At 38.3% G+C, this 26,664-nt stretch overlaps 1 protein-coding gene across 4 annotated transcripts in view; it reads right to left on the bottom strand.

Moving 5' to 3' along the window:
• The window catches only part of LMO3 (LIM domain only 3), a 56,973-nt gene extending 31,719 nt beyond the window's left edge, over window positions 1–25,254 (bottom strand). The window contains exons 1-2 of one of the 4 annotated variants that reach the window (XM_029955735.1): window positions 25,115–25,254; window positions 17,872–18,085 (exon numbers count right to left, since the gene is read on the bottom strand). In XM_029955735.1, coding sequence (XP_029811595.1) covers window positions 17,872–18,077 — 206 coding nt within the window. In that variant the 5' untranslated portion in view covers window positions 18,078–18,085; window positions 25,115–25,254. Of the gene's footprint in view, window positions 1–17,871; window positions 18,086–22,081; window positions 22,352–22,819; window positions 23,069–23,267; window positions 23,696–25,114 lie in introns of those variants that run through there. The other 3 variants (XM_029955734.1, XM_029955737.1, XM_029955733.1) reach the window with 3 other exon arrangements.
• Between the last annotated feature and the right edge of the window lie 1,410 nt (window positions 25,255–26,664).

Here is a 26,664-nt window from a genome sequence, read left to right as displayed (position 1 = left end):
TTGCTTTTTGTCACATGTTGTTACAGCCACACTGTTTGCCCTTTAGTTTGATAATATGAATTGGATTTGTTAGTTTGTAATGAATTGGGTTTTAGTTTGTTGAATCGGGTTGATGCATATCCTTGTGTTCATTCCTTGCGTTCTAGAAATAATCTAGAAATAATACACCTATTCCTGGTGTACTATTCATGTTATACATTGACAGACTAGTTGCTAAGACCTTTCAAGTTTTCAAATTTGTAATCATACGTAAATTTAGTTGCTGTATATTTTAATATTCTCTTAATCAGGTTAAGGAACTATATTAACATTATGTTAACTTTGCATAAATTGAGTTTTAGATAATCTGAGCTTGAGTTTCATATGGAACATTCAACGGCAGAGGCCAAGTAAGTTGCTAGAGGCTGAGGCTTGGTGGGGTGTAACGGACGTAGGTAGGGATTTAACAGCCATCACATTATGAACCGGAATTAAAACTATGAAGACAGATATCTCCTGGAAAAGAGAAGTCATACCTCAATAAGATCAGTCTTCCTTCACTCTTTTAAGTGTCCAATAGGGATGAGACACCCAGAAAAAATATGAGTTGTGTAGGCTCATGACCTGCTAGATAGCAGAAAGCTTTTAAAAAGGAGTGATCGACACTATTAAAAGAGGAAAGAAAATAGATGATTATCCTTGAGATAATATCCCTTGGTTTTAGCAGTTAGATATCAAGGAGAGAAATTTCAATAAAGGTAGAAGCCAGATCACAAATGGATGACACACACTGAGGTTGAGGAAGTTTAGATGTTGAGGGTCAATTACACTTCTAAAATTTTGGACAATATTGAATTGGGTAATACCAACATATATTTGCGAGAAAGATTTTTTATTTCAGATTGGTATTTACATATCAAGTGTTAATATTTTCTGGAAGATACTAAAGGTACCAAAGGAAAAGGAGATACTTCATAAAAAGAACACCCAGAGGATATTGAAGGGAATGGAGCCCATGGCCATTGGGTTGGCCTCAAAAGAAACAAGGACACTTCATCCACAAAGAGATTGGTAAGTTTGGCTAGAAGAGATTTTATATGAGATAAAATAATTTAAAAATAAGTGGGAAAGTAGATTAAATGTAAATTGTGGCAAGAAGCTGATTCATTTCAAACCTTATAGCTTCAGTTTTGAAGAAGGCAGCAAAGGCACCTGCTGAGAACAAGGAGACAGGACACTTGTCCAAAGGAAAGGCCTTAAGGAGAGCTGTGAATGTTCGGCAGAACTTTAGAAGGTCATGGGCAGGGATGGTAGCCACGGACAAGTGAATGATTCATCCCTAGAGGCCAGGTGAGAATTATTCGTGGGAGCATCAATCTGTATTCTATTTGTTTCCAGTAATGCTCAGTCATGCTGTAGGAATAGAAAATAAAAGTGCTATACCAATGCCAAGTTGCCAGATGAGAGCCAGGCATGATAGAAGGGGATGGAAAGGAGGCTCAAATGATCAACAATGGGGTTCAATGCTTGGCAGGGAAGGAGAGAAAAATCCGATAGATTTAACCAAATCAGGAGAAAAAAGACATACTGGAAGATCTGAATGTCTGATATTAAAGAGCAGTTGCATTGCAAGTGAGATAAGACAAAATTCTGGGGATTCGTGAGTTGGAATGTTCTTCTTTAAGGACAAGAAGGTGTTTGTGGTCCTGGGAATGGAGGGCTGATGTTCAGTAGTAGAGTTAAGAAAGTTCAACAAGTTAGGGCTAGATTTCAGATGGGTCAGAAACAAACCTTTTGAAATCTCCCCAAATTACGGCAAGACAGAAATGACAGAAGTGGGAGAAAGGGTAACAGGCAGTGTGACCAGACTGTACGAATTTTATAGGAGGATGCATTTTTATTAATGAGTGGAGATGATTGTGTATGCCCAAGATAATGCCAGCTTTTCCCTCTTGGCTTCTTGAAGTAGAAGATTTCAAAGGACAAGTAGTCCTATGCCCTACTGACAGCTAAAATGAAACTACTCCCTTAAAGGAGAGGCAGGATTCAGTTAAAGCAATGGATGAAACTCAGATAAGACAATGCTTTGATGGAAAAGAGCATCTTGGTAAAGATTGTGGACATGGCAAAGATTACTGATGGTGACATGAGGTTTCTAGAGGACTCAGCAGAGAAGTGTTGAATCAAGGTAATAGTAGATATATGCAGCAAATAAGGAAAAGAGTAGAATTCAGAGGATTAGAATTGACACTGGCAGGTGACAGGGCAGTGGTAATGGATCTACCTTGCATTTGGTGACAAATAGCTACAGGGTTGAATTACAGGGCCTGTTTGGAAGTAGATGGCCTCAAATATCTTAACTCTGGCACAGTGAGGGTTCCAGAAAATATCTTGCTAAATCTCAGGGAAATTATAATGGCCACAAGGTTCTAGAAGAAGCAAGAGAGGTCCTTTCTCAGGACAGGCTGCCTCCCACCTCACAGACCAGTGATTTCTCCATGGTAGTTTTCCTCATTCCAATTATTTAAATAATTTCATTTAAGTGATATCAAAAAGCATCCTCACATGAAATAAATAGCTCCAAATATCATAATAAAATACGGTAAGAGAATACAAAAGTCTGGAGAATATATTAACATATTGTGCAGTTCTGGACAGTTGTTAGAAAGTAAGTTTGGATTTGAGCTTCCTAGAGGACAAAGAAAAGAGGGAAAATGTAAACAATACATTATTCACAAGGCCCAAGAAAAACACCATTTAATCAGTTAGAGTCCCAGGAACTTTTTTTACTCTAAGATGGAGAGAAATTTCAAACATGAGTCTGCAGGGCATTGTGCGATACAGTAAACAAAACCCACCAGAGTATCTTTAAGTCACTGAAAATTTTGCAGCTCGTCATTAAAATACTCTTCAACACAAGATAATGGCAAAATCCTGATGTACAATCCTGTGAAAATTTTGCGGTGTCAAGGTCAAGTGCATAGCTCTCTGGAATGACCCAAAGGATAGATTTAAAACTATCAGAAGAAAGAGCTTAACATCCAGGTTTTCAGGTAGTCTAACATAAAAACTATTTTCTTCAGATAACTTGAGAAATAAGAATTTTAAAGAAGGATTTGAAATTGTAACCTCTAGTAAGAACCCAGGGTGAGAAGGTAGAATGGTATAATTAAGTCTACGTATGGAATTTAAGAAACCTAAGTGAAGCACATGCACAGACAGAGAGCCACTGCATGACTGTGGCAAAGAGAGCCAAGGGTCACAGTCTTCCTCGGCAAGCATGTCTGGGTTTTCTCCAACAGCTGAGTCACAGAGGCCCCGGACAATGTGTTTGGACAAATTCACAACCGTCATTACCTTCTGTGTTCACAGAAAAAAAAAATCTGTTGTATAATATTTCAGATTCAGGCCAACTGAATTCTGGAGGAGATCCACAAAGACCCTGTATTTCACCTTTGGATATCCTTTCTTGGCAAGACCGACTGCCTCTCAAGGCCCAATCCTAGGTGCGCTCTGAAGACTATACCATCAAGGTACAGAATGCAAGATATACATCTTTGATTCTCTATAGCAGTGGAAAATGCTTTTCTATTTTTCTGATACCCCAGTTAAGCTCCTTGAAGCTCAGATTATTTATTGCATTACTTTTGTAACCTTTCTCCCCAAGGAACATGCAATCTGTACACAGTTGGCATCAAATATTACTGGATGGCAGATTTCTTTCTAAAATGGTAAAATTAGATAATACATCTCATCTAAATTCATGGAATTTTCTCCCCTAATAATAGAGCCATGTGATAGCTTAAAAAACACATGCTTTATCATCACTCAGTAGTAGTTTATTCACTAGAACATTTTGCACTCTTCTGAAATTCAACATATTTCATCACATGTCCTATTTGGTTATTTTCCTTCTCAAAAGGCCTTGTTCAAATCCAGTGCATTTAACCACCAAACTGTGCCCATAATGGTACCTAGACAAGAACATACATTTTAAGTTGTAGTAATTGTGGGTGCTGCTGACCTGTCAATCTCAGATATATTTATAAGCTGCACACACAAAAATGAAATGAACGCAGTGATTCAGATTAACCAGCTCTGAGTACACATTTTAAGAAAATCACTGGGTGTGCCTAGGATCCAATGCTAACAATTTGTTACGCATCACAGTGTTACAGCTTTCTAAATGGTAAGTAACTGTTTAAAAATTCCAAAGCATTCTTAAAATGTTTCACTTAAACATTTCTGCAGTAAAATCTTATTGAACTGTTGCTTTCATTAATTTTCTACAGACTAGAGAGCAAGGAATTCAAGTTCGATTTTTTTTTCTTTTAACTTTGCCTACTACCAGCAAATAAACTGTGCCTCTTTTTTAAATAAACCCCTGGCCTTGAGTTTTGGCCCCTTAATAGTAGCCTACATGGTTGACTACCCTTGGTGTTAAATTTTCTTAAATTGTATTTCTGTCAGTGTATCATTTTTTTAAGCAATGGACCCTATAATAGCGAGCACTGGTCTGTCAAGAGTGCATTTTAACAGCACGACACAAGTATTTTTCACTACAGGAGACAAACAATGATATGTATTACATGCAGTAAACACTGCCTTTGGTACATGGGGTTCTCTTAGCATTTATCGGTCTAAAATCTGCCTGTGTCCTGAATAGGGGGCTGTGGGGGAAGGGGGGAGAAACCCGGCCTCATATTAATATTGCCAGTAGCTACAGTATAGCATTAGAAAGAGCCCACTGCCTTGCCACATTTCTCAAGAAAGAAAACCCTTGATTTCATATTAAAAGAACAAAGCTAGGCATATTAGCCCATGCTTATAGAGTCCTTCTCTTTCGAACAATTACCACATCTTTCTTTTACAACTCTTTCCCCAAGTATTCATACTCCCCCCCCTTAGTCAGGAGTATCACTACCAAACAATTTTCAAATGACCTTACAACGCTTTTAGAAAATAACAGCTCTCTCCAAATTGGGGGTCCCTAAAGCCCAGGGATGCTTAAATAATTATTGGCATTTCTGTTTCTATCTATTGTGTATCTTATCCTTTAAAATAATTTTTGTACTTTAAAAAATGTGCAATGGAGCGTTTAAGATTTATAAATATAAATTTAAATAAAGGTGTATACTTAACTTCTTTAGGAATAGAGGGACATAATCAAAATATTTAGAGAACATTGTGAAAAAGAACATCAGTAAAACGATACTGGCATTCAACTGTCCTTGCTACTTGAGGAAAAAGATGCAAAAACCAAGACTATGAAGGAAACTTGGGTGGTTCAGTTGGTTAAGCGTCAAGACTTCAGTTCAGGTCATGCTTTCCGAGGTTTGTGAGTTTGAGCCCTGCATCGGACACTCTGCTGTCAGCACCAGCCCACTTCAGATCCTCTGTCTCCTTCTCGCTGCCCCTCCCCCCATCTAAAAATAAATATACATTAAAATTGTTTTTAAAAAGACTAAAAAGTCAACCTAAAGCAAGCTGAAATTTTACATATAATTCTTTCCTATGAGATCTTAAATAAAATGCTTTACAAGGGCCACAGAATTTTCACAGGTACAGAAGATATGTCAGAAAGCTACCATTTCAGGTACAAAGAAAACTACATGCTCAATAATTCCCTGAAAGATTCAAATATCAAATTCATCCTAATTTATATAAAATATACTATAATCTTAATTTAACAAATTCTGATAAAATCTACTATGAAATATTTTTTCCTATTTGGCACATGGTATTTAGGCATTTCTTCATCTATCTCCTTTGTAAATGAAACGTTGGTAAAAGATCTTTAAAAATGTTTTACATGTTTTTATTTATTTTTGAGAGACAGAGAGACAGCGTGAGCAAGGGAGGGTCAGAGAGAGGAGGAGTCACAGGATCTGAAGACAGGCTCCAGGCTCTGAGCTAGCTGTCAGCACAGAGCCTGACACGGGGCTCAAACCCACAAACCGTGAGATCATGACCTGAGCCGAAGCCAGACGCTAACCAACTGAGTCACCCAGGCACCCCTAAAAGATCTTATAATAGTAGTCACTTTTCATATTCTTGATTATTAATCATTCTTAAACAACATATCTCAATCTATTTCTTTAACCTTCTCCTTGTGTTTAATTTTCCAACGATCTTATCTTTGTAACTCAGTGCCATTCTTTTTTTTGTTTATAATAACAGAAACTCACCTTGGAAGATCCATCAGTGTGTTCAAATCTTTCCCTATGGTGTTTCACGGACATCCTCTAACAAGTCTATGAATGGGTCTCTTCTAGTTACAGCTGAGTAAACTGAGAATTGAAAAGGTTGAGTGACTTGCCCAGGAATATACAGCTGGGATGCAGCAGGAACAGGGCAGATTTTAAACCTGGACCCATCACCATCACACTACTTGACATGCCTCTAAAAATCTAAGCTCACTTAGCTTGGGAGATGTTTAGGGAATTAACAGGAACTAGTGTGACTTTCATCTTTTTATAAAGTGATACAGAAGGTAAAAACCAGCAGATGAATGCATCATGATAGGAATAGATCACTAATTTGCTATTAATAATAGTTGGTAAGGAAGGGGGAATACCCAATGTTGTAGAACAATAAGAAATACACAGTAAAACGATTTCACATACACTGTCTGTGTTAAAATGAATGTAGGATGAGCTTGTGACTAGAATCACTGTAAAAAACTGAGTTGTGTTGAAATGAAAGTCTCTGTTTACCACCCAGTCGATAAATGCTCAAAAGAAAACTTTAAAAAATATATATATATTTTCAACTTAAAATCTATAACTTTTCCTCAAATCACTGTAGAAATTTACCATTAATCAAGAATAGAAGTCATTTAACACGTTTGGTCAAAGAAGCAAGTGGTCTCTATTGCAAAGATAATCATTAGTTTAATAACTACTATGAACAACATTATTTAAATACCAAGCAAACTATTACATCAAGACCAAGCAACTTTTCCTTAAACAAGCTCAAACTGATGCACTTTGGTAGGTAAGAATCACAAAATGATTAGGAAAACAGGTCTTTTAACTCAACCAGGACAAGATGGCAGTTACTACAGATGTCCCATCTGCAAAAAATAAAAAATAAAAAAATAAAATAGGAGGACTGCTAGAAATTGTAACAAAAAATGGCACTCAGGATATACAAGGTGACAATAGGAATTAATACTTGTAAAGCCAGATGGAACTCGAGGGTACTATGCTAAAGGAAATAAGTCTGTCAGAAAAAGACAAATATCATATGATTTCACTCATATATGAAATTGAAGAAACAAAACAGATGAACGTAGGGGAAGGGAAGGAAAAATAAAATAAGATACAAACAGAGAGGGAGACAAACCATAAGAGACTCTTAAATACAGAGAACAAACTGAGGGTTGGTGGAGGGGAGTGGGTGGATGATGGATTGAAAGGGTGATGAGTACCAAGGAGGGCACTTGTTGGCATGAGTACTGTGTGTTACAGGAGAATGATGAATCACCATGTTCTACTCCTGAAACCAACGCTACACTGTATGTTAACTGACTTAAATCTAAATATTTAAAAAAGTGAACATTTAAAAAAAAAGAAAAGAAAAAAAGACTTGTAAAGCCATTTGGCCACTACCTTCTCTCGCTTTCTGAAAAGTATGTTCTAGACTTTGTGATGAAGTATAGGTGACCTGGCCACTGTCTGAAGCTCACCCATTCATTCTGTGCCTCTTTGTAAGATTCCAGGCACATTGGCACAGCTTCCGGCCAATCCCCAGGCTGCATCCCAGCCCATTTTATAAATGTAAATACAGGCTGAAGTACTTTGATTTGTATTTAAAGTTTAAAGCTATTTTATCATTTTTAAAAGCATAGCTGGTTTGTACATACAAATCTCTCTCTCACAACTAGAAATGCATATTAATCTTTTAGTTTTGAAGATTAATCCTTAGCTCTTCTTGATGTGAAACTTCAATTAGTGAACCCGGGTTAGTTTAGGAATGGGAAACAGGAGTATAAACAGAGCGCTTAGGTAACATTTGTCCCATCTTGTCAAGAATGTGATTAAGTAAGTTGTTTTAAGTTTTTATTTATTTATTGGGGGTGGGGTGGGGCAGAGAGTAAGGGAGAGAGAGAATCCCAAGCAGGCGCCACACTGTCTGTGCAGAGCCCAACACAGGGCTGGATCCCACATCCTGTGAGATCATGACCTGAACCAAAATCAAGAGTCAGATGCTTAACTGACTGAGCCACCCAGGTGCCCCAAGTAAGTTGTTTTAAATAACAATATGACTTTGAGGCATTTTCTTTCAACGCTGGATTTGGAAACATTTATGATAATTAAATATGTTATTTTAAATATTTTATACGAGAAAAGATTTAGTAAGAGTTGGCTTGACTTTAAGAATAATGAAAAAAATCACCTTTTGGAGAGCTTCTGAAAACTCCACATCTTTGCAATTTTTATTACCCAGTATTCAAAAAGTATCAGTCACACTGTGATCAGGACAGAGCTGAACATCTCAGGTCACGGTGCTATCTTCCCACACGCTGTGTCGGCAGCCCTAGCTCATCAATATGGGCACTCCTTTGTACTTCACCTTGAAATACTACGGTGTAGATGTTGTTGATGTGTTCTGTAATCCCAAATGGAACGCAGTCTGTAACAGTCTATCTGAATAAGCCTGATAGCAGTTCTCAAACAGGGGTATTATCACTTCCTTATGGAACATTTAGAAAAGTATAGGGGCGTTCTCGGTTGTAAGAGCAACAGGGAGCACCTTGGGACAACATAATGGTTGCTTCCAACTATACTAACATCCTTAGCGTTCCTTAAACACATCAGAAAAGCTTCCCTTGCAAGGACTCTGTATGGGCTGATTCCTGTGCTTGGAATGTCCTTCCTTTCCAACCCCATGGCTAGCTCCTTCACCTTCCCAGGTCTTCGCTCAAGTCACCATCCCAGCAAGGCTGTCCCTGTCTGGCCTATTTAAATTTCCAAATTCTCCCTTCCCGCCTCCCTCTCCTCCCCCTCGTCAACTCACATATACACAATACAAATTCCGCAAACTTCTTACACTGCTCCATTTTTCCTGTAGTGTTCATCTTCTCCGAATGTACTCAAGATTTATTTTGTCGATTATCTGCTTCCCCTAACTAGAATATAAACTCTACAGGGAGAGGAGGTAGTTCTTGTTTTACTCAGTGCTGTATTCTATGGCTCTGTACAGTACCTACAGTGTAATAGAGAATGTTGAATGAGAAAATGGGGGCCTACGATGCAAGCATTTTACAAGGGGTGTCATTTGTAGCTCTGATGATTGTGCCAATACCTGTGATAAGAGATGGAAACATTGCAAATTGCATGGAAGTTACAAAGCTAACTCTAGCTTACTCTGCATCCAAAATGTAACTTCGAAGGTCAAAGCTCAGCTTCTGTTATAGGACCACTGGCTATCAAAAGGATTTTTACAGAGCCTACTTTTTCCATATCATTTATAACCTCTTTCTCAAAATGTTTCTATTCTCTTCTGAGTATATCTCTTTTCGTTCTCTATATTGCCTCCTTAAGACAAAACAGGCAGGCTAAAACTCTTTATATATTTTACTTAGTTATTTGACAACAAATAGTGATTATATCAATTGTAGAAAATTTGAAAAATAATTTGCTTTTAAGTTCTTCCCAACTTTCCGACTACTATATTCTTTACATAATAAAATATTAATAACTCCATGTTTATATATTATATAACATCAATTAGACATATAATATTCCACATTAATCATTTATAGGAATGAAGTATTGGCACTCAAATACTCGTTAAGTAACTAAATGGTTTCATTTTTTAACTGTTAGATAGCAAAGCATGTGATCAAAATATAAACTCTATTCCTACCCACTTAGCAAGGATGTGCTGTGGCTGGGATTCTTAGATCTCAGAAACTTTACAACTTTTTTTTAATAAATAGCCTCAGAAGGTACTAGTTTGCAAATTTTAAGGCAATTGAATAACTTCTGATTTCTTCTCCCAAACCACAAATGATCTTTCAGTGGATATTCACATGCAATACTTACAGGCTTTAAAATTATGTTCCCAGTACAGTTGGACTTCTCACCTGTAAATTACAAATAAACCTGCCCACTAAAACTAGTCCACATATTTGGTGGTAAAAATTAAGATTGTCTTTTTCCATTTCTCTGACTCCCTCCCCCTTTTATCCAAGCAAAGTAACAGGCATTAATTTCTCATCTGACCCTGTCTAATATAAAGCTATTCATCAGAATACATTTTCATGGAGTAGCTCATCAATGCAAAAGAAGCATCATGCCTAATGCCATAGGTAGTTTAAAATGTAACAGTCTGTTCATTTGGGGAAAATGTGAGCCATCTATCAAGGGATATTACTTAAAAGATTTTGAAATGTTAGGACAAGAGAACAAAATAATTTCCAAACCAGCAGGGACCTCTGTTAGAATTGTTACAATAAAAACATGGCATTGTTCTAAAAGTTTTAGGAAATGAGAATAAACTAGCAAGTCTAAAATTTTCTTTTTCCTCGTGAAGTTGGCTATTGGGATCTCATATCATAAATGAGTTGGGAGTTTATTTTTTCTCAGTGGTATTTAGATGACTACACGATGTCAGCATTAGCACATTTTATGAAGTTCCTTTCCCCTTTACTAGTCCTTGTCATATCTGATATTTATGTTTATTAAAACTGACTGTTTTTATTAGTAGGATGGGTTTAATGTAGATGATGCTCTACTGCATTAGTAATAACAATTTTACTTAAAAATGGCTTTGTTGTACTGCTCTGCAAATAATCTTTGAATTCCTAAGAGTCTTTTATTTTCCCTGTAGCCCAGTTGGAGAGTTTTTAATATTAAATTGAATCATAACAACACATGCTGGTTAGTGTCTAACTTAATACACAGAGCTTAATGTTAATTTTCCAACTTCAAATCAGGGATCTGATTATTCCAAGCTGATTATTTATCTCAAGTGTGATTTTGTTTTAAACTAGTAAAGTCACAGCTAGAGTTTTTGCATCATAAAAACTAGCACTATGAAAGAAGAAAAGTTTAGCAAGAGATTTGGAATCTTTATATAACTGCAAAAATATTATTGAGAAGAAAAAGATCTGTCAAGATCTTTTGGATACAGGGAGAAAACAAAAAGGAACAGGTGAATGCACAATTGACTGATGCGGGTAGTTTGGAAATACAGTAAATATACTTGATGAATATAATAAAAGGATATGCTTCGGTCCTAAATCCTTTAGAGGAAAGCTGTCCATTAATATCAATAATAAGGGGGGAAAAAGCCTCAATAGGCAAAACAAATTGCTCTCAATGCAGCAATAAAAATCTAAATGCCACAGTTTTTGCTTGACGATGTAAGCTTCTGCTTCAAAATAATTTTTTTATAAATACCCTGAAAAGTGAAATATATAGTTAATCATGAAAAAAGTATGTTATGATGGTGGAAATGGATACAGAACAGACAGTATCCCACTCCATCAGCGCTGAGAAAAACAGAATTGGGTGATAAAAATCACAAGGGAATGTATTTAGCCATTCTACAGTATTTTAAATGTGTCCTTCTTTTTAGAATGGTGAACACCCTGTAAGAATAAGTCAGTGCTATAGTTAACAATACTAAGAAATTAGCTGGCGTCAAGTATCTAATTTTTCAAGTTCTAATGCCTGCCGAACTATGGTGATCTGGTGAAAGTCGATTATGAAAAGTTAATGTTCCTTCCAAGGCTAGATTCTACCATCTGTGTAGAGTACCCCTTTAATGCTTCATAAGGGGTAATTCCGTGTATCCGTAGGAGTAATCAGTTATATAAGCCAATAAAAATTAAAATGAGAGAAAAATGCCTTTTTGAAGAAACATGGCTAATGCAAAATGTTGTTTAAAAAATAGCTGGCCAGTGGAATACAAAGAATATTGCTATTTTTATTTTTCTTCCCTGTTTTCAAGATCTTGTGCTACATTTACGATTATTATATGAATTAAAGGGAGAGATGTTAGCTGATTTTTTTGGAAGACAGGATGATGTCCTAATATATAACTCTGAATAATAGAAGACATTCTCCTAAGAACTGGAAAATGTTTTCAAACCAAAGGCAAAAACAAGATTTCGATGCCTCACAGTGTAATGAGGGGAAGTATAATGGTTGCTTAAGGTTTGTGCCATTCTTCTTTCAAGTGAGGCAAAAACTGAGCTACACGATACATTTCTGCAGTGCATATATTCATCAAAACCATTTACCAAATTACTACTTTCAGCAGATTTTTAAAATGAGATTCCTTAATAAATTATGGTTATGCAGTCAAAACATAACTTTAAAATTTATTATTAGTCACTTAATGGGAGTTAATGGTGAGTTTATAAATGAAGTGCTGGCTTCCTTTGATAAACACTAAGAGCAACCAAAAATAGAGATTCTTTCCCAGAGTTCTATGTATTTATAAAGTGCAAAATTAGCATTTTTAGCAATTCTCAAATGTACTTCTTCCAGATGCATTTAATCCTAAATATACTTGTAGAAACAGTATTTTTCTGCTAAGTCAGGTATGTCTAACTTATCCATCTTATGTGTAAGAACTATACTGACTGAAGTATTCCATGCTTTGTAAATGATTAAAACAAACCAGACAGTCAAAATATAGAAACAGTGTGAAGTATTTCCATATTTTCAATATTCTTGAGGGAGGTATTTTCAGTGGAAATATGTTGTCTATAAAACAAGCCGAAACAAAAGCTATGAAACTTAAAACAATTCGTTATGTTACACACTTCTTCACTGAAAATGGATGCACTGTAGGACAAGGGCAGAAAGATACTGTAGACACATTTACAAATGAGAAATTCTATATATGTGTGAAGTATTTTTAACAGAGATTGCTACAGAGGAGTTGTTGCTTAGAAAATCCACCGATTCTTCCAAAAATGAGGGGCACTCTCTCAAAGTATTGTACCAAATAAAATGATCATTCCTGATTTGTACTGGTCCTTGAATAGTATAGAGTGTAAAATGTTTGAAATAAAATAAAATTCAATAATGCTTGCCCATAATAAACAAAAAAGTAAACTTAAAAATTACAACTTCTTATAGAGCTGTTAATAAGGTAGGATCATTTACAAGGAATATAACAAGATTTTTTAACAGGGCATGGAGTCTAATACACTAATATTCTAAAATATTTCATCATACTAAGATTAGGTGTGACATTTAAATATGATAAAAATTATGATAATAAATGTTAAGAAAATGGAAACAAAGCTTGTAGGAAAAAAGTTCATTTGGGAGGAGTTTCATTCCATATAAAAGCTTAAATTTTCAGAATTTAAAACAATAAAAAGTGATTTTTCAAATAATAATAATGCATTGATTTCTGGGGGAGATATTTTCTACCTCATAATATTAAAAAGAGGAAAATGAAAACAAAAAATAATAAACACCTTATTCAACATTAAATAAACATCCACGCAGTGAACTGTCAGATAAAATAATATTAACAACACATTCGTGTTTACTCTTACGGTTGTAATTATGCACTAATATAAATTAAATTTTATATGAAAACTTAGTAGCATAAGATTTGATGAGTGTGAAATAAAGTTATAGCCAGATTAATACTCTATGTGGCATTTAAGTTTAAATTTCTATTTGCAAGCTATTCTATTATTAAAGCATGTAAATCGAAGTCAGCATAAACACCTTCAAATGCTCTTTGTTAATTGGCAACCATGGTGGAACGTGAAGCATCATTCTCTCCCAGCAGTTTCATTTTAAACAAATTATTCTCAGATATAGAAATAGCAAGTTGCATTAAATTTTACATAAGGCATTTTCAGCTTCTCATATAGGAAGAGCTATAAGCAGCTTCCATGGCATATGTCACAGCAAATACCTTTGCATACATTCTCTGGTAAGACACCATTCAGAGATACAAAATACAGCCTACAGAGACTTGATGCTTAAAATATACAAGTAAGAAGTTTTAGGCTTAACACAACAACAACAACAACAACAAAGCAAAAATTTGCCAAACTCTTGAGTGATAAATTCTGATACTCTTTACTGCCTCCAAGTTGAAAAGTAAAGTAGCTTGTTATTTCTCCTCATTCTCACTTTATAACACTTACCACAGGATTTTAATTCTAAAACTCTGATTACACGTTCACTACTTTATTCATGTTTTCCAAACTGAGACAAGGGTGATGGACAGCTTAGCAGTGATGAGGGTCCCATAAACATCATCACTAAAAGTTTGCTGTGTTTACACAATTATTAATCTACTTTGGGCATTCTGTTGGTTATGAGCTCTAGGTCAAGGTATAAAGATGCTCTCCCATCTAATCTGTCATACGTTTAATTTTAAAAATGAAAAAGTTATGAATGTGTCCGATACATTTTTTAACATCTACGTTTCTAGGTCTTGGCGTATAAATATTGATGGGCAGATTGACTTCATAGTTTAAGTCGTAACGCATGTTAATAGAGGAAGTTTTAAAAAGTCAATCCTTCTGTTCCTTTATCTAATGAGTTTCCAAAGACAGAGAACAATCCTACAAACTGGCAAATTCTCTCTCATCAGATATGTGCATTGTATATTCTACAGAGAAATAAAAGATATTATATCAGCCCTGTTATGAAAAGTGAACTGTAGAGTTCTGAAACTCAGTATATAAATGGTAAGATCACCTTTCTTTTTCTTAAATAAAGCTAATTGTGCCACCACGGAGAGAAAAATCTGAGAGAAATCATATTTACCACAATAATAGTTTCTATACTCTAAGAAAGTATCTTATGATTTAAATTCTTGTATTCATTATTCAAAGAACTTAAAAACACAAAGTAATGCAAATAAAATGTTATAACTTAAAGACTCCTTGTTCAGCATGAAAAGTGTTTGTTTTTTTGTTGTCTGTTTTCTTTTATGAAAAGAGAAGTTAATTAGGAACTTAGAGACAACTGGCAAAAATATTTCACTCTTCTCTAGGTCTGAAAAAGTTATCTGGCCCAAGTAATACCTACAATCAATAATTTACCAGTACCAAGAAAATTATTTTTTTCTTGATTATTTTTCATATTCTTATTAGATGCCTACTGATTTTGAGAGAGAAATACAAACCTGTAAGTTAGTTATGGCTTGTCTGGTGCCTCAAAGAAATTACATAATATCCAAACACCAAAAATAAAAACAAAACAAAAGCACTTTTCAATAGGATTTAAATGGTTAAGCATTGACTGTGCAAAATACAAAAAATAAATGCACTGAGGGAAATGAGGAAAATTGTTTTCAAAACTCAAGAAGACAGCCACAGAATAATCTTGCTCACTGATCATTTAGCAGATTTTGTGTAATTGATGAACAATTAGATAGTAACAATTTTAGGTACACCTTTATTATTTTTTAGTTAATTTCATCTAATTACCTAAAATTGTGCCTTTCACACAGGCATCCAATAAACATTTTTGAATGACTACACCATTCAAAGAGATTAATTTGTAAATAAAGTTTGCCTAATTGTATTTGTCTATCTGACATAAAGAATTAGACTATTTTAAATTTCCAGTAAGAGACATATGCTTCTGAACATCGACACAATTTCATAGAGATACACACTTCTCACACAAAACTATATGGCACATCTGCAGCATAATCTAAAACACAGGTTTTACACACATACCAACTCCCATTTTCACTTCGGCAAATTTTAAGTATTGATGAATTACTTCTTGCCAAAGAAGTCACATTATATACAGCAAACCTTCAGTTTAAATAAGGAATAAGCTTACTATTAACAACTTAGTTTGAAATGTTAACAATCCTTAGGCTGTTAACATAACAACTGGCTATTAATGTGGTAATGACCAATTTAAGAGGAAATTACACTCTGAGAAATGAATATATTGGCAACCAGGACCAGGGATTTTATTTGAAAGAGTATGTTTTTTTTTTTAACAAGTTAACAAACATTAAAAGTTTGAGTCTACCAGAAATCAACTAAGTTGTGTCACAAAAAGCAACATCTATCTATCTTAGAGAAGGATAAGCATTTCTAATATGAAAATTATTTTGATAAATCCCTTTAAACAAAACACTTACTTGAGACTATCAAATGGCAGACTTTTATTATCATAAGGAAGAACAGAACACAATCTAAGTTTCCTTCTCTGCTTGCTATTATATTAGTAACTGCACAACAGTTTAACTCACCACACAGGTATTTCATTGGCAAATTTAAAATTTTTAAAATCCAGTTATTTCAACATACGTTCTGTAAACCTTACTTAATTTGTATCTTTATTGCGGACTAGAACACCTTAACTTTGTGCAGACTTTTATAAGCTCCTTGCTTTGGAACTGGCGTTACAGAAATCCACTTGAGACACCACAGTTGCAAACAAATATAAAAATTTAAAAAAAAAAGTCAAAAAGCTATGACCATTGGTTAGCAAAGAGAAAGCAAAGCTAGGAAGCATTGTTAAATCACTGAAAGCAAATGCGAATGCTTTATGTGGAAATGAGGCTCTAATTCACAAGGAGCAGAGAAAAATTCTGATTTCAAAGAAAAAGTTCAAAGACTGGAGTTCTAAGAGAATTCACAGAATAAGTTAATTCTGATTAGTCGTGCCACCACAATAAGGGAAATCCTGGCTCTGGAGTCACTTCCCTCTGTTGGCATCTTGCACTTATTTTATGCCCTTGGAACAGAGAGGGGTAGTAACAAGTGGTCATAATTAGCCAGGAGGCTGTCAGCTGAGTCAATCCTGAGGGCGCAGGGGAAGGATAGACTCTGATAAATAATGCTGGATTCACCCTTTTAAACTATCACTAATCAAATGATACATTTTTTATACATAAAGTTGAAATCAGGCTAAAAAGAACTGAATTATATGCTGAGAAGCACCAAATTCCCTAGAAAACACTTCCCCAAAATGACCAAGATGGTTAAGGAGTTACAGCTGATTGATAAATTTTGTGTCATAAAGGGAGAAAATTCAAAATAAATCGCTTAATGTCAGACTAGAAAAATGATTAATCGTATCAAATATGAAAACCCGAATGATGCCATATATCATTTCTCTAATTTGATAGGTCCTACTTTATTAATATATGTAATTTGCAGCTGAATCAAGTCACAAAGTTCCCTGAAAAGCAAAATAATTTTTCTTAAATAGAAGTGCATGCATTGAGCGCTAAATGCTGTGACACAAGTGTAGTGGGCCTCATAGTTTTTTAAGCAAGAATATATGCATTCAGATGCGCACAGTTTAGAAACTGGCTTTCATTTCCTCATAATGATGGAGATCTTTACTGCGTTAATTTCTGTAATGCTACCGACCAGTCTGAGGCCATTAATGCTCCGTGACAGCTTTGCGATGACCACTTGGAATGCCACTGAGGGTGGGGGGACCGATTCACACTTGGGGAAAGTTGTCCAAACCGTATAAAAAATATGCTAGTAAATACCAGCTGATAATTTCAAACTGAACTTTCTCTGACAAACAAGAAACAGGAAGATTGCTGCGCAATTCTGTGAAAGGCTCAGCCCATATTGTCAGTATGGTTTAATAAAACACTTATATGCTGCTTTCTACCAACCACATCCTTGCCACGAACTGGTGCTTTCAATATGGGCGGTGGAATAACTGCGCTCTAAACAGGAGCATCCAGGCAGGCCAAATGGAAGACACTTTCGATATGCTGTCTTACTGGCCATTACTTGAGTACGAATTTGCATAACAGGCACCTGGCAACATTGCGAAGGCTGACAGGTCAACGTCTTTCAGAAATATAAGCTGGTAGTAAGGAAATGAAACCAAAAAATACACTTACAAAAGTATTTTAAAAGGAATCCAGTCATCACTGGTGTGCAAGGGTGATTCCTACCTCAGATAGTCTCTGCGACAAAGGATAAGGTTAGCTTTAGTGTACAGGGTGGAGCCCACCTCTCCCAAGCGACAGTCGCAGCAGGCACACTTCAGGCAATCTTCATGCCAGTATTTGTCCAGTGCCTTTAGAAGATACCGGTCCTTGATCTTTCGGTTGCAGCCAGCACAACCTTTCGGCTTGGTGTCTGGCTGGACTGAGAGCATTTGTATACCTAAAGGAAGACAAAACAAACAAAAAAAAAACGAGAGCTGGGACTACAGGAAGGACTCAAAAGACGTCAAAAGACCTCCAACAGGTTTAATTACTTAATATCGTTTTTCACAAGGAGCGGTAGACTTTTGTTTTTAGCTATACTGAAATCAAACTAAATTTTGGAGACAAAAGGCTCAAACGTGATAGAGCCCTTATTAAATCATTTATAAAGTTGCACATAGGCAGTGGGGGGGAAATAATGCCTTCGTGTCGTACATAGCATCCACTGACATGGACGTGATGTTGACATCATATTCACGAGGTTAGGTAACATTAAATAATTTTATAGTGTCCCCATTCTCTACGAAGAGCGGTTCCTTTGGGAAGAAAACGTGAGCAATAATCTTAAAGAAAGCTACTTAACAAACTAGTCCGTGCACCGTCTAGAAGAGTCAAAAATGAGTTTTTCTTTGTTGGTTAGGAATTCACTTGATTTGGGCTTGATGGTGGAGGAGAGGGCACCCTAATGGGATTACACCACCCTGACTTAGCAGCGGGGCCGTTGATAGTTAAGCACACAGGACAGTCATCCAGAAAGCTCACCAGTTCTACACTGCGTGTTTGCATCCAAAGACTTCCCTCTGTGTCCTTGCTGTTTGAAATTGTTCCTTATGTTACAATTTAAGAACTGAATCTATTCTCACAAACATCAGTCAGTGCTTCTATAATGGCAGATTACCTGACAGTATACTATATGCTTTTATGTAAAATGAAAGTACAGGATTAATTTATTACCCTAAACACGCATTTAATTATTTCACAGGGGAGAGAAAAAACAACAGAAGGTAAAATCTAAATATATGTAAATTACATAAACATATATACATAAACATATTATATTATAGATAGGGCACCAGACATAGAACATTTATTTATTTTAGAGCTATATCTCCATCATAAATAAGGAGTCCAGCTGGGTTCTGTAGTTTTTACAACTTGAAATGTGTTTAGTGAAAGGCTATTCCCCTTTGAGTTTCTTCTTTCCTAAGTGTCAAACACCCGGCTTAAAAAAAAAAAAAAGCTGGACCAACTATTCAGAGCTTCATATTTACCCAATAATTCATTCTAAGTACTACAAAATGTGAGACATCGATTCCTAACTCCCTCATTTTACAAAGTGTGATACAGAGGCCTAAGAGAGTTTAAGGGCTCACTCAATGCTGAATGACAGGTAAGCCCTAGACTTGGTGGTCTTCTAACAGTCCAGAGATCCCACTACTATAGTATGCTCCCTCTCCTGTATATAAAGTTTTAAACTCTACAAAACACCAAATGCAGATGCACTTGAAACAGTTCCAAGAAGAGAAATGCCAACTATTATCTTGGAGTATCTCCCTCCTCCAAAGTGGCTGAACCTTCTTCAGTTTCCTCTGAAGCCTCCCAAAGAAGGCTTCACCTCCATTACCTTCACACTCCTTTTTCATTTTTAATCACATTGATAAGAGACATCAAGGAACTGTACCCTCAGAGCCGAATAACTTTTCCAGCTACAAATAATGCATGGATTGCACATGATATTGTTACGGCGTTGAACTTCCATTACCAAGTAAGTTCTCTGGTAGAGTGATGGACTAGGGACTGGCAGGGAAGAAAGCAGGGCGGCTGCTCTTGCTGCACGGGGTGCGTCGCGTGGTAGTCAGAACTGCTCACTAGCAGCTGGATTTGCACAGAAGAGCAGGTGGTATTCCGACAGCCTGCTCTCTGTTCCCTTTCTTTGAAGGAGCTAAGGGTCTAGTGTAGATTAATCATGACCCTTGATAGCTCTGCTAAATCTCACTCTCTAGAACTTCTAACAAATGAAGTTTCTTTGATCAGAACTAGTTACCGTCTTCTAGCAAGGTTCCATAAGGAATCAATCCCGTTAATTACGGTACAGAACATATCCAAGTGTCTCTTAACCGTATACCTGGGGGAAGGGGGGAAATTTGGATTTACTAAATGACATTCTATATTTCATTACTGAAAACAGCAAGAGAGATGACTGGCTATTTGAATTCACCAATTTATAAGGCTATTACTATTTATTTACATCACAAAGCTAGAAAAAAATTTTTAAACCCTTTTAGTTGTAGCTAAGCTGTATGTCCCTTAGTTGAGGTCCTACCATCAAGCGGAGAAGGTCAGCTTTCTTTATTCAAAATGCTTTGCAACCAGGACAAGGAATACCAACATTTGGCACAAGTAACACTACCCTGCTTGTCTTCACAAAATGTTTTTGTTGTGTTGACATTTTAATTTAGCACTCGGAGGCCAATTAATATTTGAAACTCTTACATTCTGTTTGGCCTTGGGCTTGAAGGAGTTTGATATTTTACACTCCATCCTGGTACCTTCTTTTAGAGAACATCATCACCTTTCTCTTGAAAAGGAAATCTTTTCAACACTCTGCAAGTTAACAGTTGTAGAAAAAGAACTATTTAGTAGTCACTACGTTGCCATGTACCTAAAAGGCACAAAGCCTCTGCGGCTCCCTCCCCACCCTGCCCCTCACCATCCAGAAGAACAGGACTGGGTAGAGTTACGTGGTCGTGGTCGGGGCAGAGAAACATTTCACAAGTTGCTCATAGCACATCAGGACTCATAACTAGTTTTAGATTGGCATGTAAATTGTTCTGAGGGAAATTCTTATTGCCTCTGAGACCCTGCCATTCTGAGTTATTTGACAGTTTAAGGGAAATCATAATTAAAAAAAAAGACATAAATAATAGCCTGTGCAGTGTGGTGTGCAGAAATAAGTAGAACCATTTCATTTAAACTCTGGTGAGCTTTTAATTGCCTGGATTGCATTGTGAGGCGGCCTAACGGTTGATTGCCTCCATTATGTTCCCTTGTTCTGTGCCATTCATCCGCGCGGTCTCAGCTTCAGTAGTTAACACAACAAAGTAACCACAACTCCACAACACACAGGGGTTTAAAAAAAATCATCATAATCAAAGATCTGCAGCACTCAGACACAGTCTTTTATATTTTTGGACTAACTATACATAGTGAACGGAAAACATTTTGTCCCTGTCGGAAGATTCACAGAGAACAATTTGGGAGAAGGAACAGGAAGGGGGAATACATAAAGGGGGTTGGCAGAGATGAGGTGCCTCAGGAAGATGCTAAAATGGGAATGCAGGTTCTGCAGCTGGGAGCAGTGACACAGATTAAAAGAATTTGGCCAACATGGCTATTCGATTGCCAAGAGGTACCAAACAAAAGATTTTCTCTCCTCCTGCCCATCTTCATCCTCTCCCCAGCCCCCAGACCCGACTGGAGAACTGGATTGGGCCTAAAAGCTTGTTTCTCTCTGTTCACTGGCCCAGAGCATCCCTACAGGCTGCAGCCCCCTAAGGGACAACAATGCAAATAGATGTCCCCAGATCTCAGGCGCTGGAGCTGCTTAACTCTGTTCTGCCCCTTCAACTCCCAACCCCCTCCCCATCCTTTCACCACCCCTCCCCTTTTTGAGCAATGGAGCTGGGAACCAATTTGATTCCCTTTTTCTCCAATGCAGCTGCAAGGCTCAGAGATACTGACATTTTTCCACTCTTATCAGTTTAATTACAGTTACCATGGCAGCAAAGTGCTAGTGCTTGGCAAAGGCCAACAAGAGATTTGCAAGACTGAGTTCAATTTTGATGCAGCTCACATGCAAAAAAAAAAAAAATAATAATAATAATAAAAAATAAGAAACATACATACACTCTAACAAAGAATCCCTTGCGGAGTTTATGCCTTTTGTGGTTGTGTCTTTGCAGCCACACAGGGATGATTTGCAAAGAATGTAGCAGTATTTGTTGCACCCAGCAAGATTAATTGGTTTAAGCAGCAGTCTTTCAAAGCAGTTACAACAATAATATTTCGGATCTTTTAGAAAAGACACAAAAGCAGCGGAAGAGCAGGAAAGCTTTTGAGCAACCACGAGTGCCGAGAGCCGGCAAAGTGCATCTATGATAGATTGTAACCTTACCAAAACTTTTCTCCTTTTTCTGCATGAGTTGACTTAGGCGTGCCTGAGTTGCAGCAGCTTCGCATTGAGCACCGAGCCCAAGGTAGAAGGGGGTCTCCTGGATTTAGCTCAAGTGTGGACCTGATGCGCAGCCTACACCGCCGAGGACCGACTATTGTGAAGCCACTTTGGGAGCGGGTCGGAGTGGCGGCAGGGGGTGGGGGAAGGGATGAGGGCGGCCAGACGAGACAGAGCGCACACACAGAGCCCCTCGCAGTGTGGCAGTGTGCAAAATGATGGCGAATGACAAAGCCACATGCTTCCCTAACTCTGCCCGTAATCCTAAAATCCCAGCGGCCCCTTTTAGCTTCGTGGTAACAAATGGATTTGATTAAACTGTCACATGCAGCGTTAGCATAGCATATCATGTTCAATATGAAAAAGATCATAAATCTGACTTGTATTTCATAACAGCAAGCTGGGTAGCCCCCGTAAAAATGTGCTGCATCAGTTTGAATCTCCACCTATTAGGACATGGGCACCTTGTTCCACGGAACCTGTCTCTCCTGGCCACTTCTCCACCCCACTCCCCCCACCCCCTGCAAACGGTCACTTTTCCATCTCGTAGGAACCGCATTTTCTTATGGAAAAGTGGGGAGAGGCAGAAGTGTCAACAAGAACCGCAAGACTGTGATTTCAACTCTTGGGGGAGGGGGCTGCGAATTCCAGCAAGTACACAGAAGGGGGTCCGGAACCCACCTAGGACGCACTTCTCTCCCTGCGGGCCGGGCCGGAGCGAACCTCTCCTAATTCCAAACTCTCCCTGCCCCTCTCTTCCCGGGAGTAAGGGGTGTGGAAATGCTGCGGCTCATCCTGAACTTTGACTGTTATCCACTCGAGTCGTACTTGAGACATTCCGCGCCGCAGCCGCTCTCCCTCCTTCCCTCCACATCTTCCGCCTGCATCTATTTCATGTCTCATCATAAAAATAATGAAGCCTCACATGATTTAAACAAAACCGTCTCAGCAGAGCTGCAGCCCGAGCGAAAGTTGCAGTGCGGAGCTGGGCTGCAGCCCCAGTTTATGCCTCATTAGGAGAGGCTGGGGAAGAAAAAAAAAATACCCACATCCGCACACGCACGCGCGCACCCGCAGACACACACACCACAAATAAGCCGACGCGTGTGTGCACAGTTGCTGCACTTACCTTCTCAATTAAGCGATACAGGGGGAGGCCGTTCAGAAAGCACAGTGGCTGCTTTGTAGTGCTTCTCCTTGGGAAAGGTCAAAAAGAAGCATTGTTTGAAAAAAAAAAAAGGAGGGGGAGGGAGTCTCTATTTTTTAAGTTTAAAATAATGAGGTCCTCGAGGATCCGCCAAGTAATGGTGTTGACCGCATCTGAGCCACAGGTGTCCTCCTTTTAGGCTACTGCAGTCCGAGGCTGTCTCTCTCCGTCCGGGCTCAAGACAACTTACCCCAGCAGCACGCGAGGAGCCGAGCTGAAGGAAGCCCCGGCTCTCAGCTGCAAAACGCAATCCCTTCCCAGCCAGACATAATACAGCCAAAGAAAAGGTCACTCAGTTATTACTGAGCCGGCGGAGCCCAGGCAGCGCTTGTCAAGACCACAGAGAAGCAGCTCCCTTCCGATTTAAGACTATTTACCTCTCGCCCCCACCCCTCCCCTCTTCTCTCCTTTCCTTCTCTCCCTCCCTCCCTCCCTGGCTCGCTCGCTCGCTCGCTCTCGTGTGCCTGTTCTGCAGCTCAGTCAAGTACAACCGCCCTCGGAAAGTGCAAAGCAGCCACGAGACAGATCGGGCTTTGTTGCTAATTTCCCAGGGTGAAAATTTACAAGCCGGCGAGTGCAGTCAGCACAGCCACATGCATATGCTGCTCGCAAACGCTGGGGACGGCCCGCGCACAAAAAGTGACCTCTGCAGGAGTCGACTGGGGAAGACCCTACCTCTGGCCCCGTCCAGAAGTCCTGCGAAAGAGCTCTGGAGGGAAAGGATCGGATTCCTAAAACAACGAGGGCATTTTGGAATAGGTGGCCACGTTTAAAGCAAACTGTCTTCCAAAGCCACTTCTTCGGAAGCTACCGGTTATGGAAATTAAAATAAAGCAAGAGAATCAAACTGCTCCTAGAACACACTGGAAAAACACACAACCGTCCTCTTTAAGACATGTCTGGGGGGTGGCTGCAGTTCCCGGTCTCTGACTTCCGTTAATGAACTCTCTAAAGTCGCGGCTCAGCAGGGCAGTTCTGCCACACAAGCTGGGTCCAGGGCAAGGCATCCTCCCCTTCCTCTCTGCCTCCAGTGGCCCAAGAACCAAACCGTGGACTTGTTACGCATTACTCAATACCGAACCCCCTCCCTCCCCACTGATACACTTCTTGCAATTACTTGAACACCTTGCAATTTCAAGTTCACATGCTAGAATGAAAAACACCGAAGAGCACAAGAAACACGTTTTCACAACTAAGTCGGCCAGAGAGCGTAGAGTTTCTCACCATCACTGCCCTGTCTTCACAGGCTTATTTTAGAGGCCTTGGCAGGTTTTTTCTTTTTTTTTAATTGAAATTTGTTCTGTTCTCCCCACTCCTCTTTATCTCTGTAAAGCCCACTGATAGCTTTAAAATATCTTATTTTTTTCCCCTAAGTTTTCAAACTTCAAAGTCCTCCTCTCTTTCTGGTAGTTATCATAGCATCCCCACCAGATTTTATAAAGCCCTGTCAAAGGTCAAGTTTAAAAACAGTCCACATTTGAATGACTCTGGCTGAAATGTTTTAAGGGCCAAGAAAGATTCAACTGTTGAACTTCAAAAAACTTTTTTCCTTCTCAGCACCATCAGTTGCAATCTAGTTCTAGTTTAAAAAGAAATCAAAGCACCCCCTCCCCATGAATATTTAGGCCAAATTATGTGTCTCTTCATAAGGAATAATAGCAGCACTGATAACTTATTTTTTATCCCTTCCCTTTTTTAAAAGCTCATAATAAAAGAGTATGTAGTTTGCTTTCCTCTCCCTTTAAAAGGCAAGAAAACTCAGAACTAACCTGAAAAATAACGAAAGTCACAGACGGCGGATTAATAAGAACCCCTTCAGTTGATTTGTTCTGTACTTAGGCAGGTTTCTTAAGTTTGGCTTTCCTGGCCCGTCTAAGCAGGCACCCAGGCACCTCACCCATCCACTCGGCTCCCACTGTTCTACCCCACCTCTCTGCTCCAGCCACTCTGAAAACACCCCAGAGTGTGTGTGTGTGTGTGTGTGTGTGTGTCTCCTGCGCACTGCTCTCTCTCTCTCTCTCTCAGCCAATGCACTGAGAAGAAGAAAAGAGGGAGGGAGGGAGAAGTATGTGTGGGGAAAGGGAGAAATAAAATCAAAACAAATGGTACAGCTAATGAGGACAATTAAATTAATTATGTTCAAGGAGATGAGATTTTTTTTCCCTCCAACTGTATGATCTGTTACCCCTCGCTGGCAACTGCTGCTCTGTAATTCATGGCAACTGATTAGTGCATCTATGCAAATCTTTGTTTAAATCATTCAACTAATTAAATGATGGGATTATTCCTCTGCCTACGGTGACATCATTCGCAGTAATTAGTACTCTATTTGGACTGTGGCAGTAAGATTCCTGATATCAACACCAACCTGCAAGACATTAACCACTTTGTCACCTTATTTTTTTTAAGGGACAAACACCCAGATCTCTAATTGCATTTCCCACCCCCCTCCTTTTCCTCCAATCTTCCTTTTCCTCTCAAATTTGCCATCTCCCCCACACTCATACTTGCAAGCCAGGAAAAGAGAGGAGAGAGACAGAGAGGGAGAGAGAGGGAGAGGGAAGAGGAGGAGAGAGAGAGGGGGAGAGAGAGAGAGAGAGAGAGAGAGAGAGAGAGAGAGAGAGGAGGAACTTAGTGAATAATATGCCAAACCACATGTGTAAAGGAATAAAATGGAATAGTTAACATTCAGCTCCATGCCATTCATTTTCCCCTAAAATGTAATGATAATTAGATGGGTCATAAAATGCTCTTCTTTTCATTATGACTGATGAAATGCATTAAAGCTGACAGGGTATTACCTGACAGTAATTAGGTTTTGTCATGAATTAAATTATTTGAAAGCAGGCTATCTCCCCAATCACGCAATTTACAGCAAGATTTTTTTTTAATCTGTGCTACAGAAGAGAGAGAGAGATAGAAAATAGCAGTTTTTCTCTTCATAATCATATGAATTATTCACAGAAAAAAATCATCAGAAAAACCCCGCGCAGATGAAGAGGCTTGCCACTTAATGTACTGCACAGATGTGATCATCAGCGGTTGCCGACAATGAAATATACAAGTGCACACAAAGTGATCTGGTGAACAAGAGGTGCAATTTAATCATCTTCCGCTGACACTTTGCGAAAAACACCATTAACCCTCAGCAAACCCCCTGTTTTCCTGGCTCCCCCCAACCCCAAAGTCTCACCCCTCCCGGGAGAGAAAAAGTGAAAGAAGAATTTGTGCTTTTGTTTACTCAGCCAAGCTAAAGGTTGGATCCAGCCAGGCAAGCAGTTTCTTCATTTCCTGAGAGTAAACTACCCAGTTTAATTAC

The sequence above is a fragment of the Suricata suricatta genome, chromosome 10, assembly GCF_006229205.1.
Source record: "Suricata suricatta isolate VVHF042 chromosome 10, meerkat_22Aug2017_6uvM2_HiC, whole genome shotgun sequence".
Classification (NCBI taxonomy): domain Eukaryota; kingdom Metazoa; phylum Chordata; class Mammalia; order Carnivora; family Herpestidae; genus Suricata; species Suricata suricatta.
Note: the sequence above shows the minus strand (reverse complement) of the source record. Positions and strands in the feature narration are given on the sequence as shown.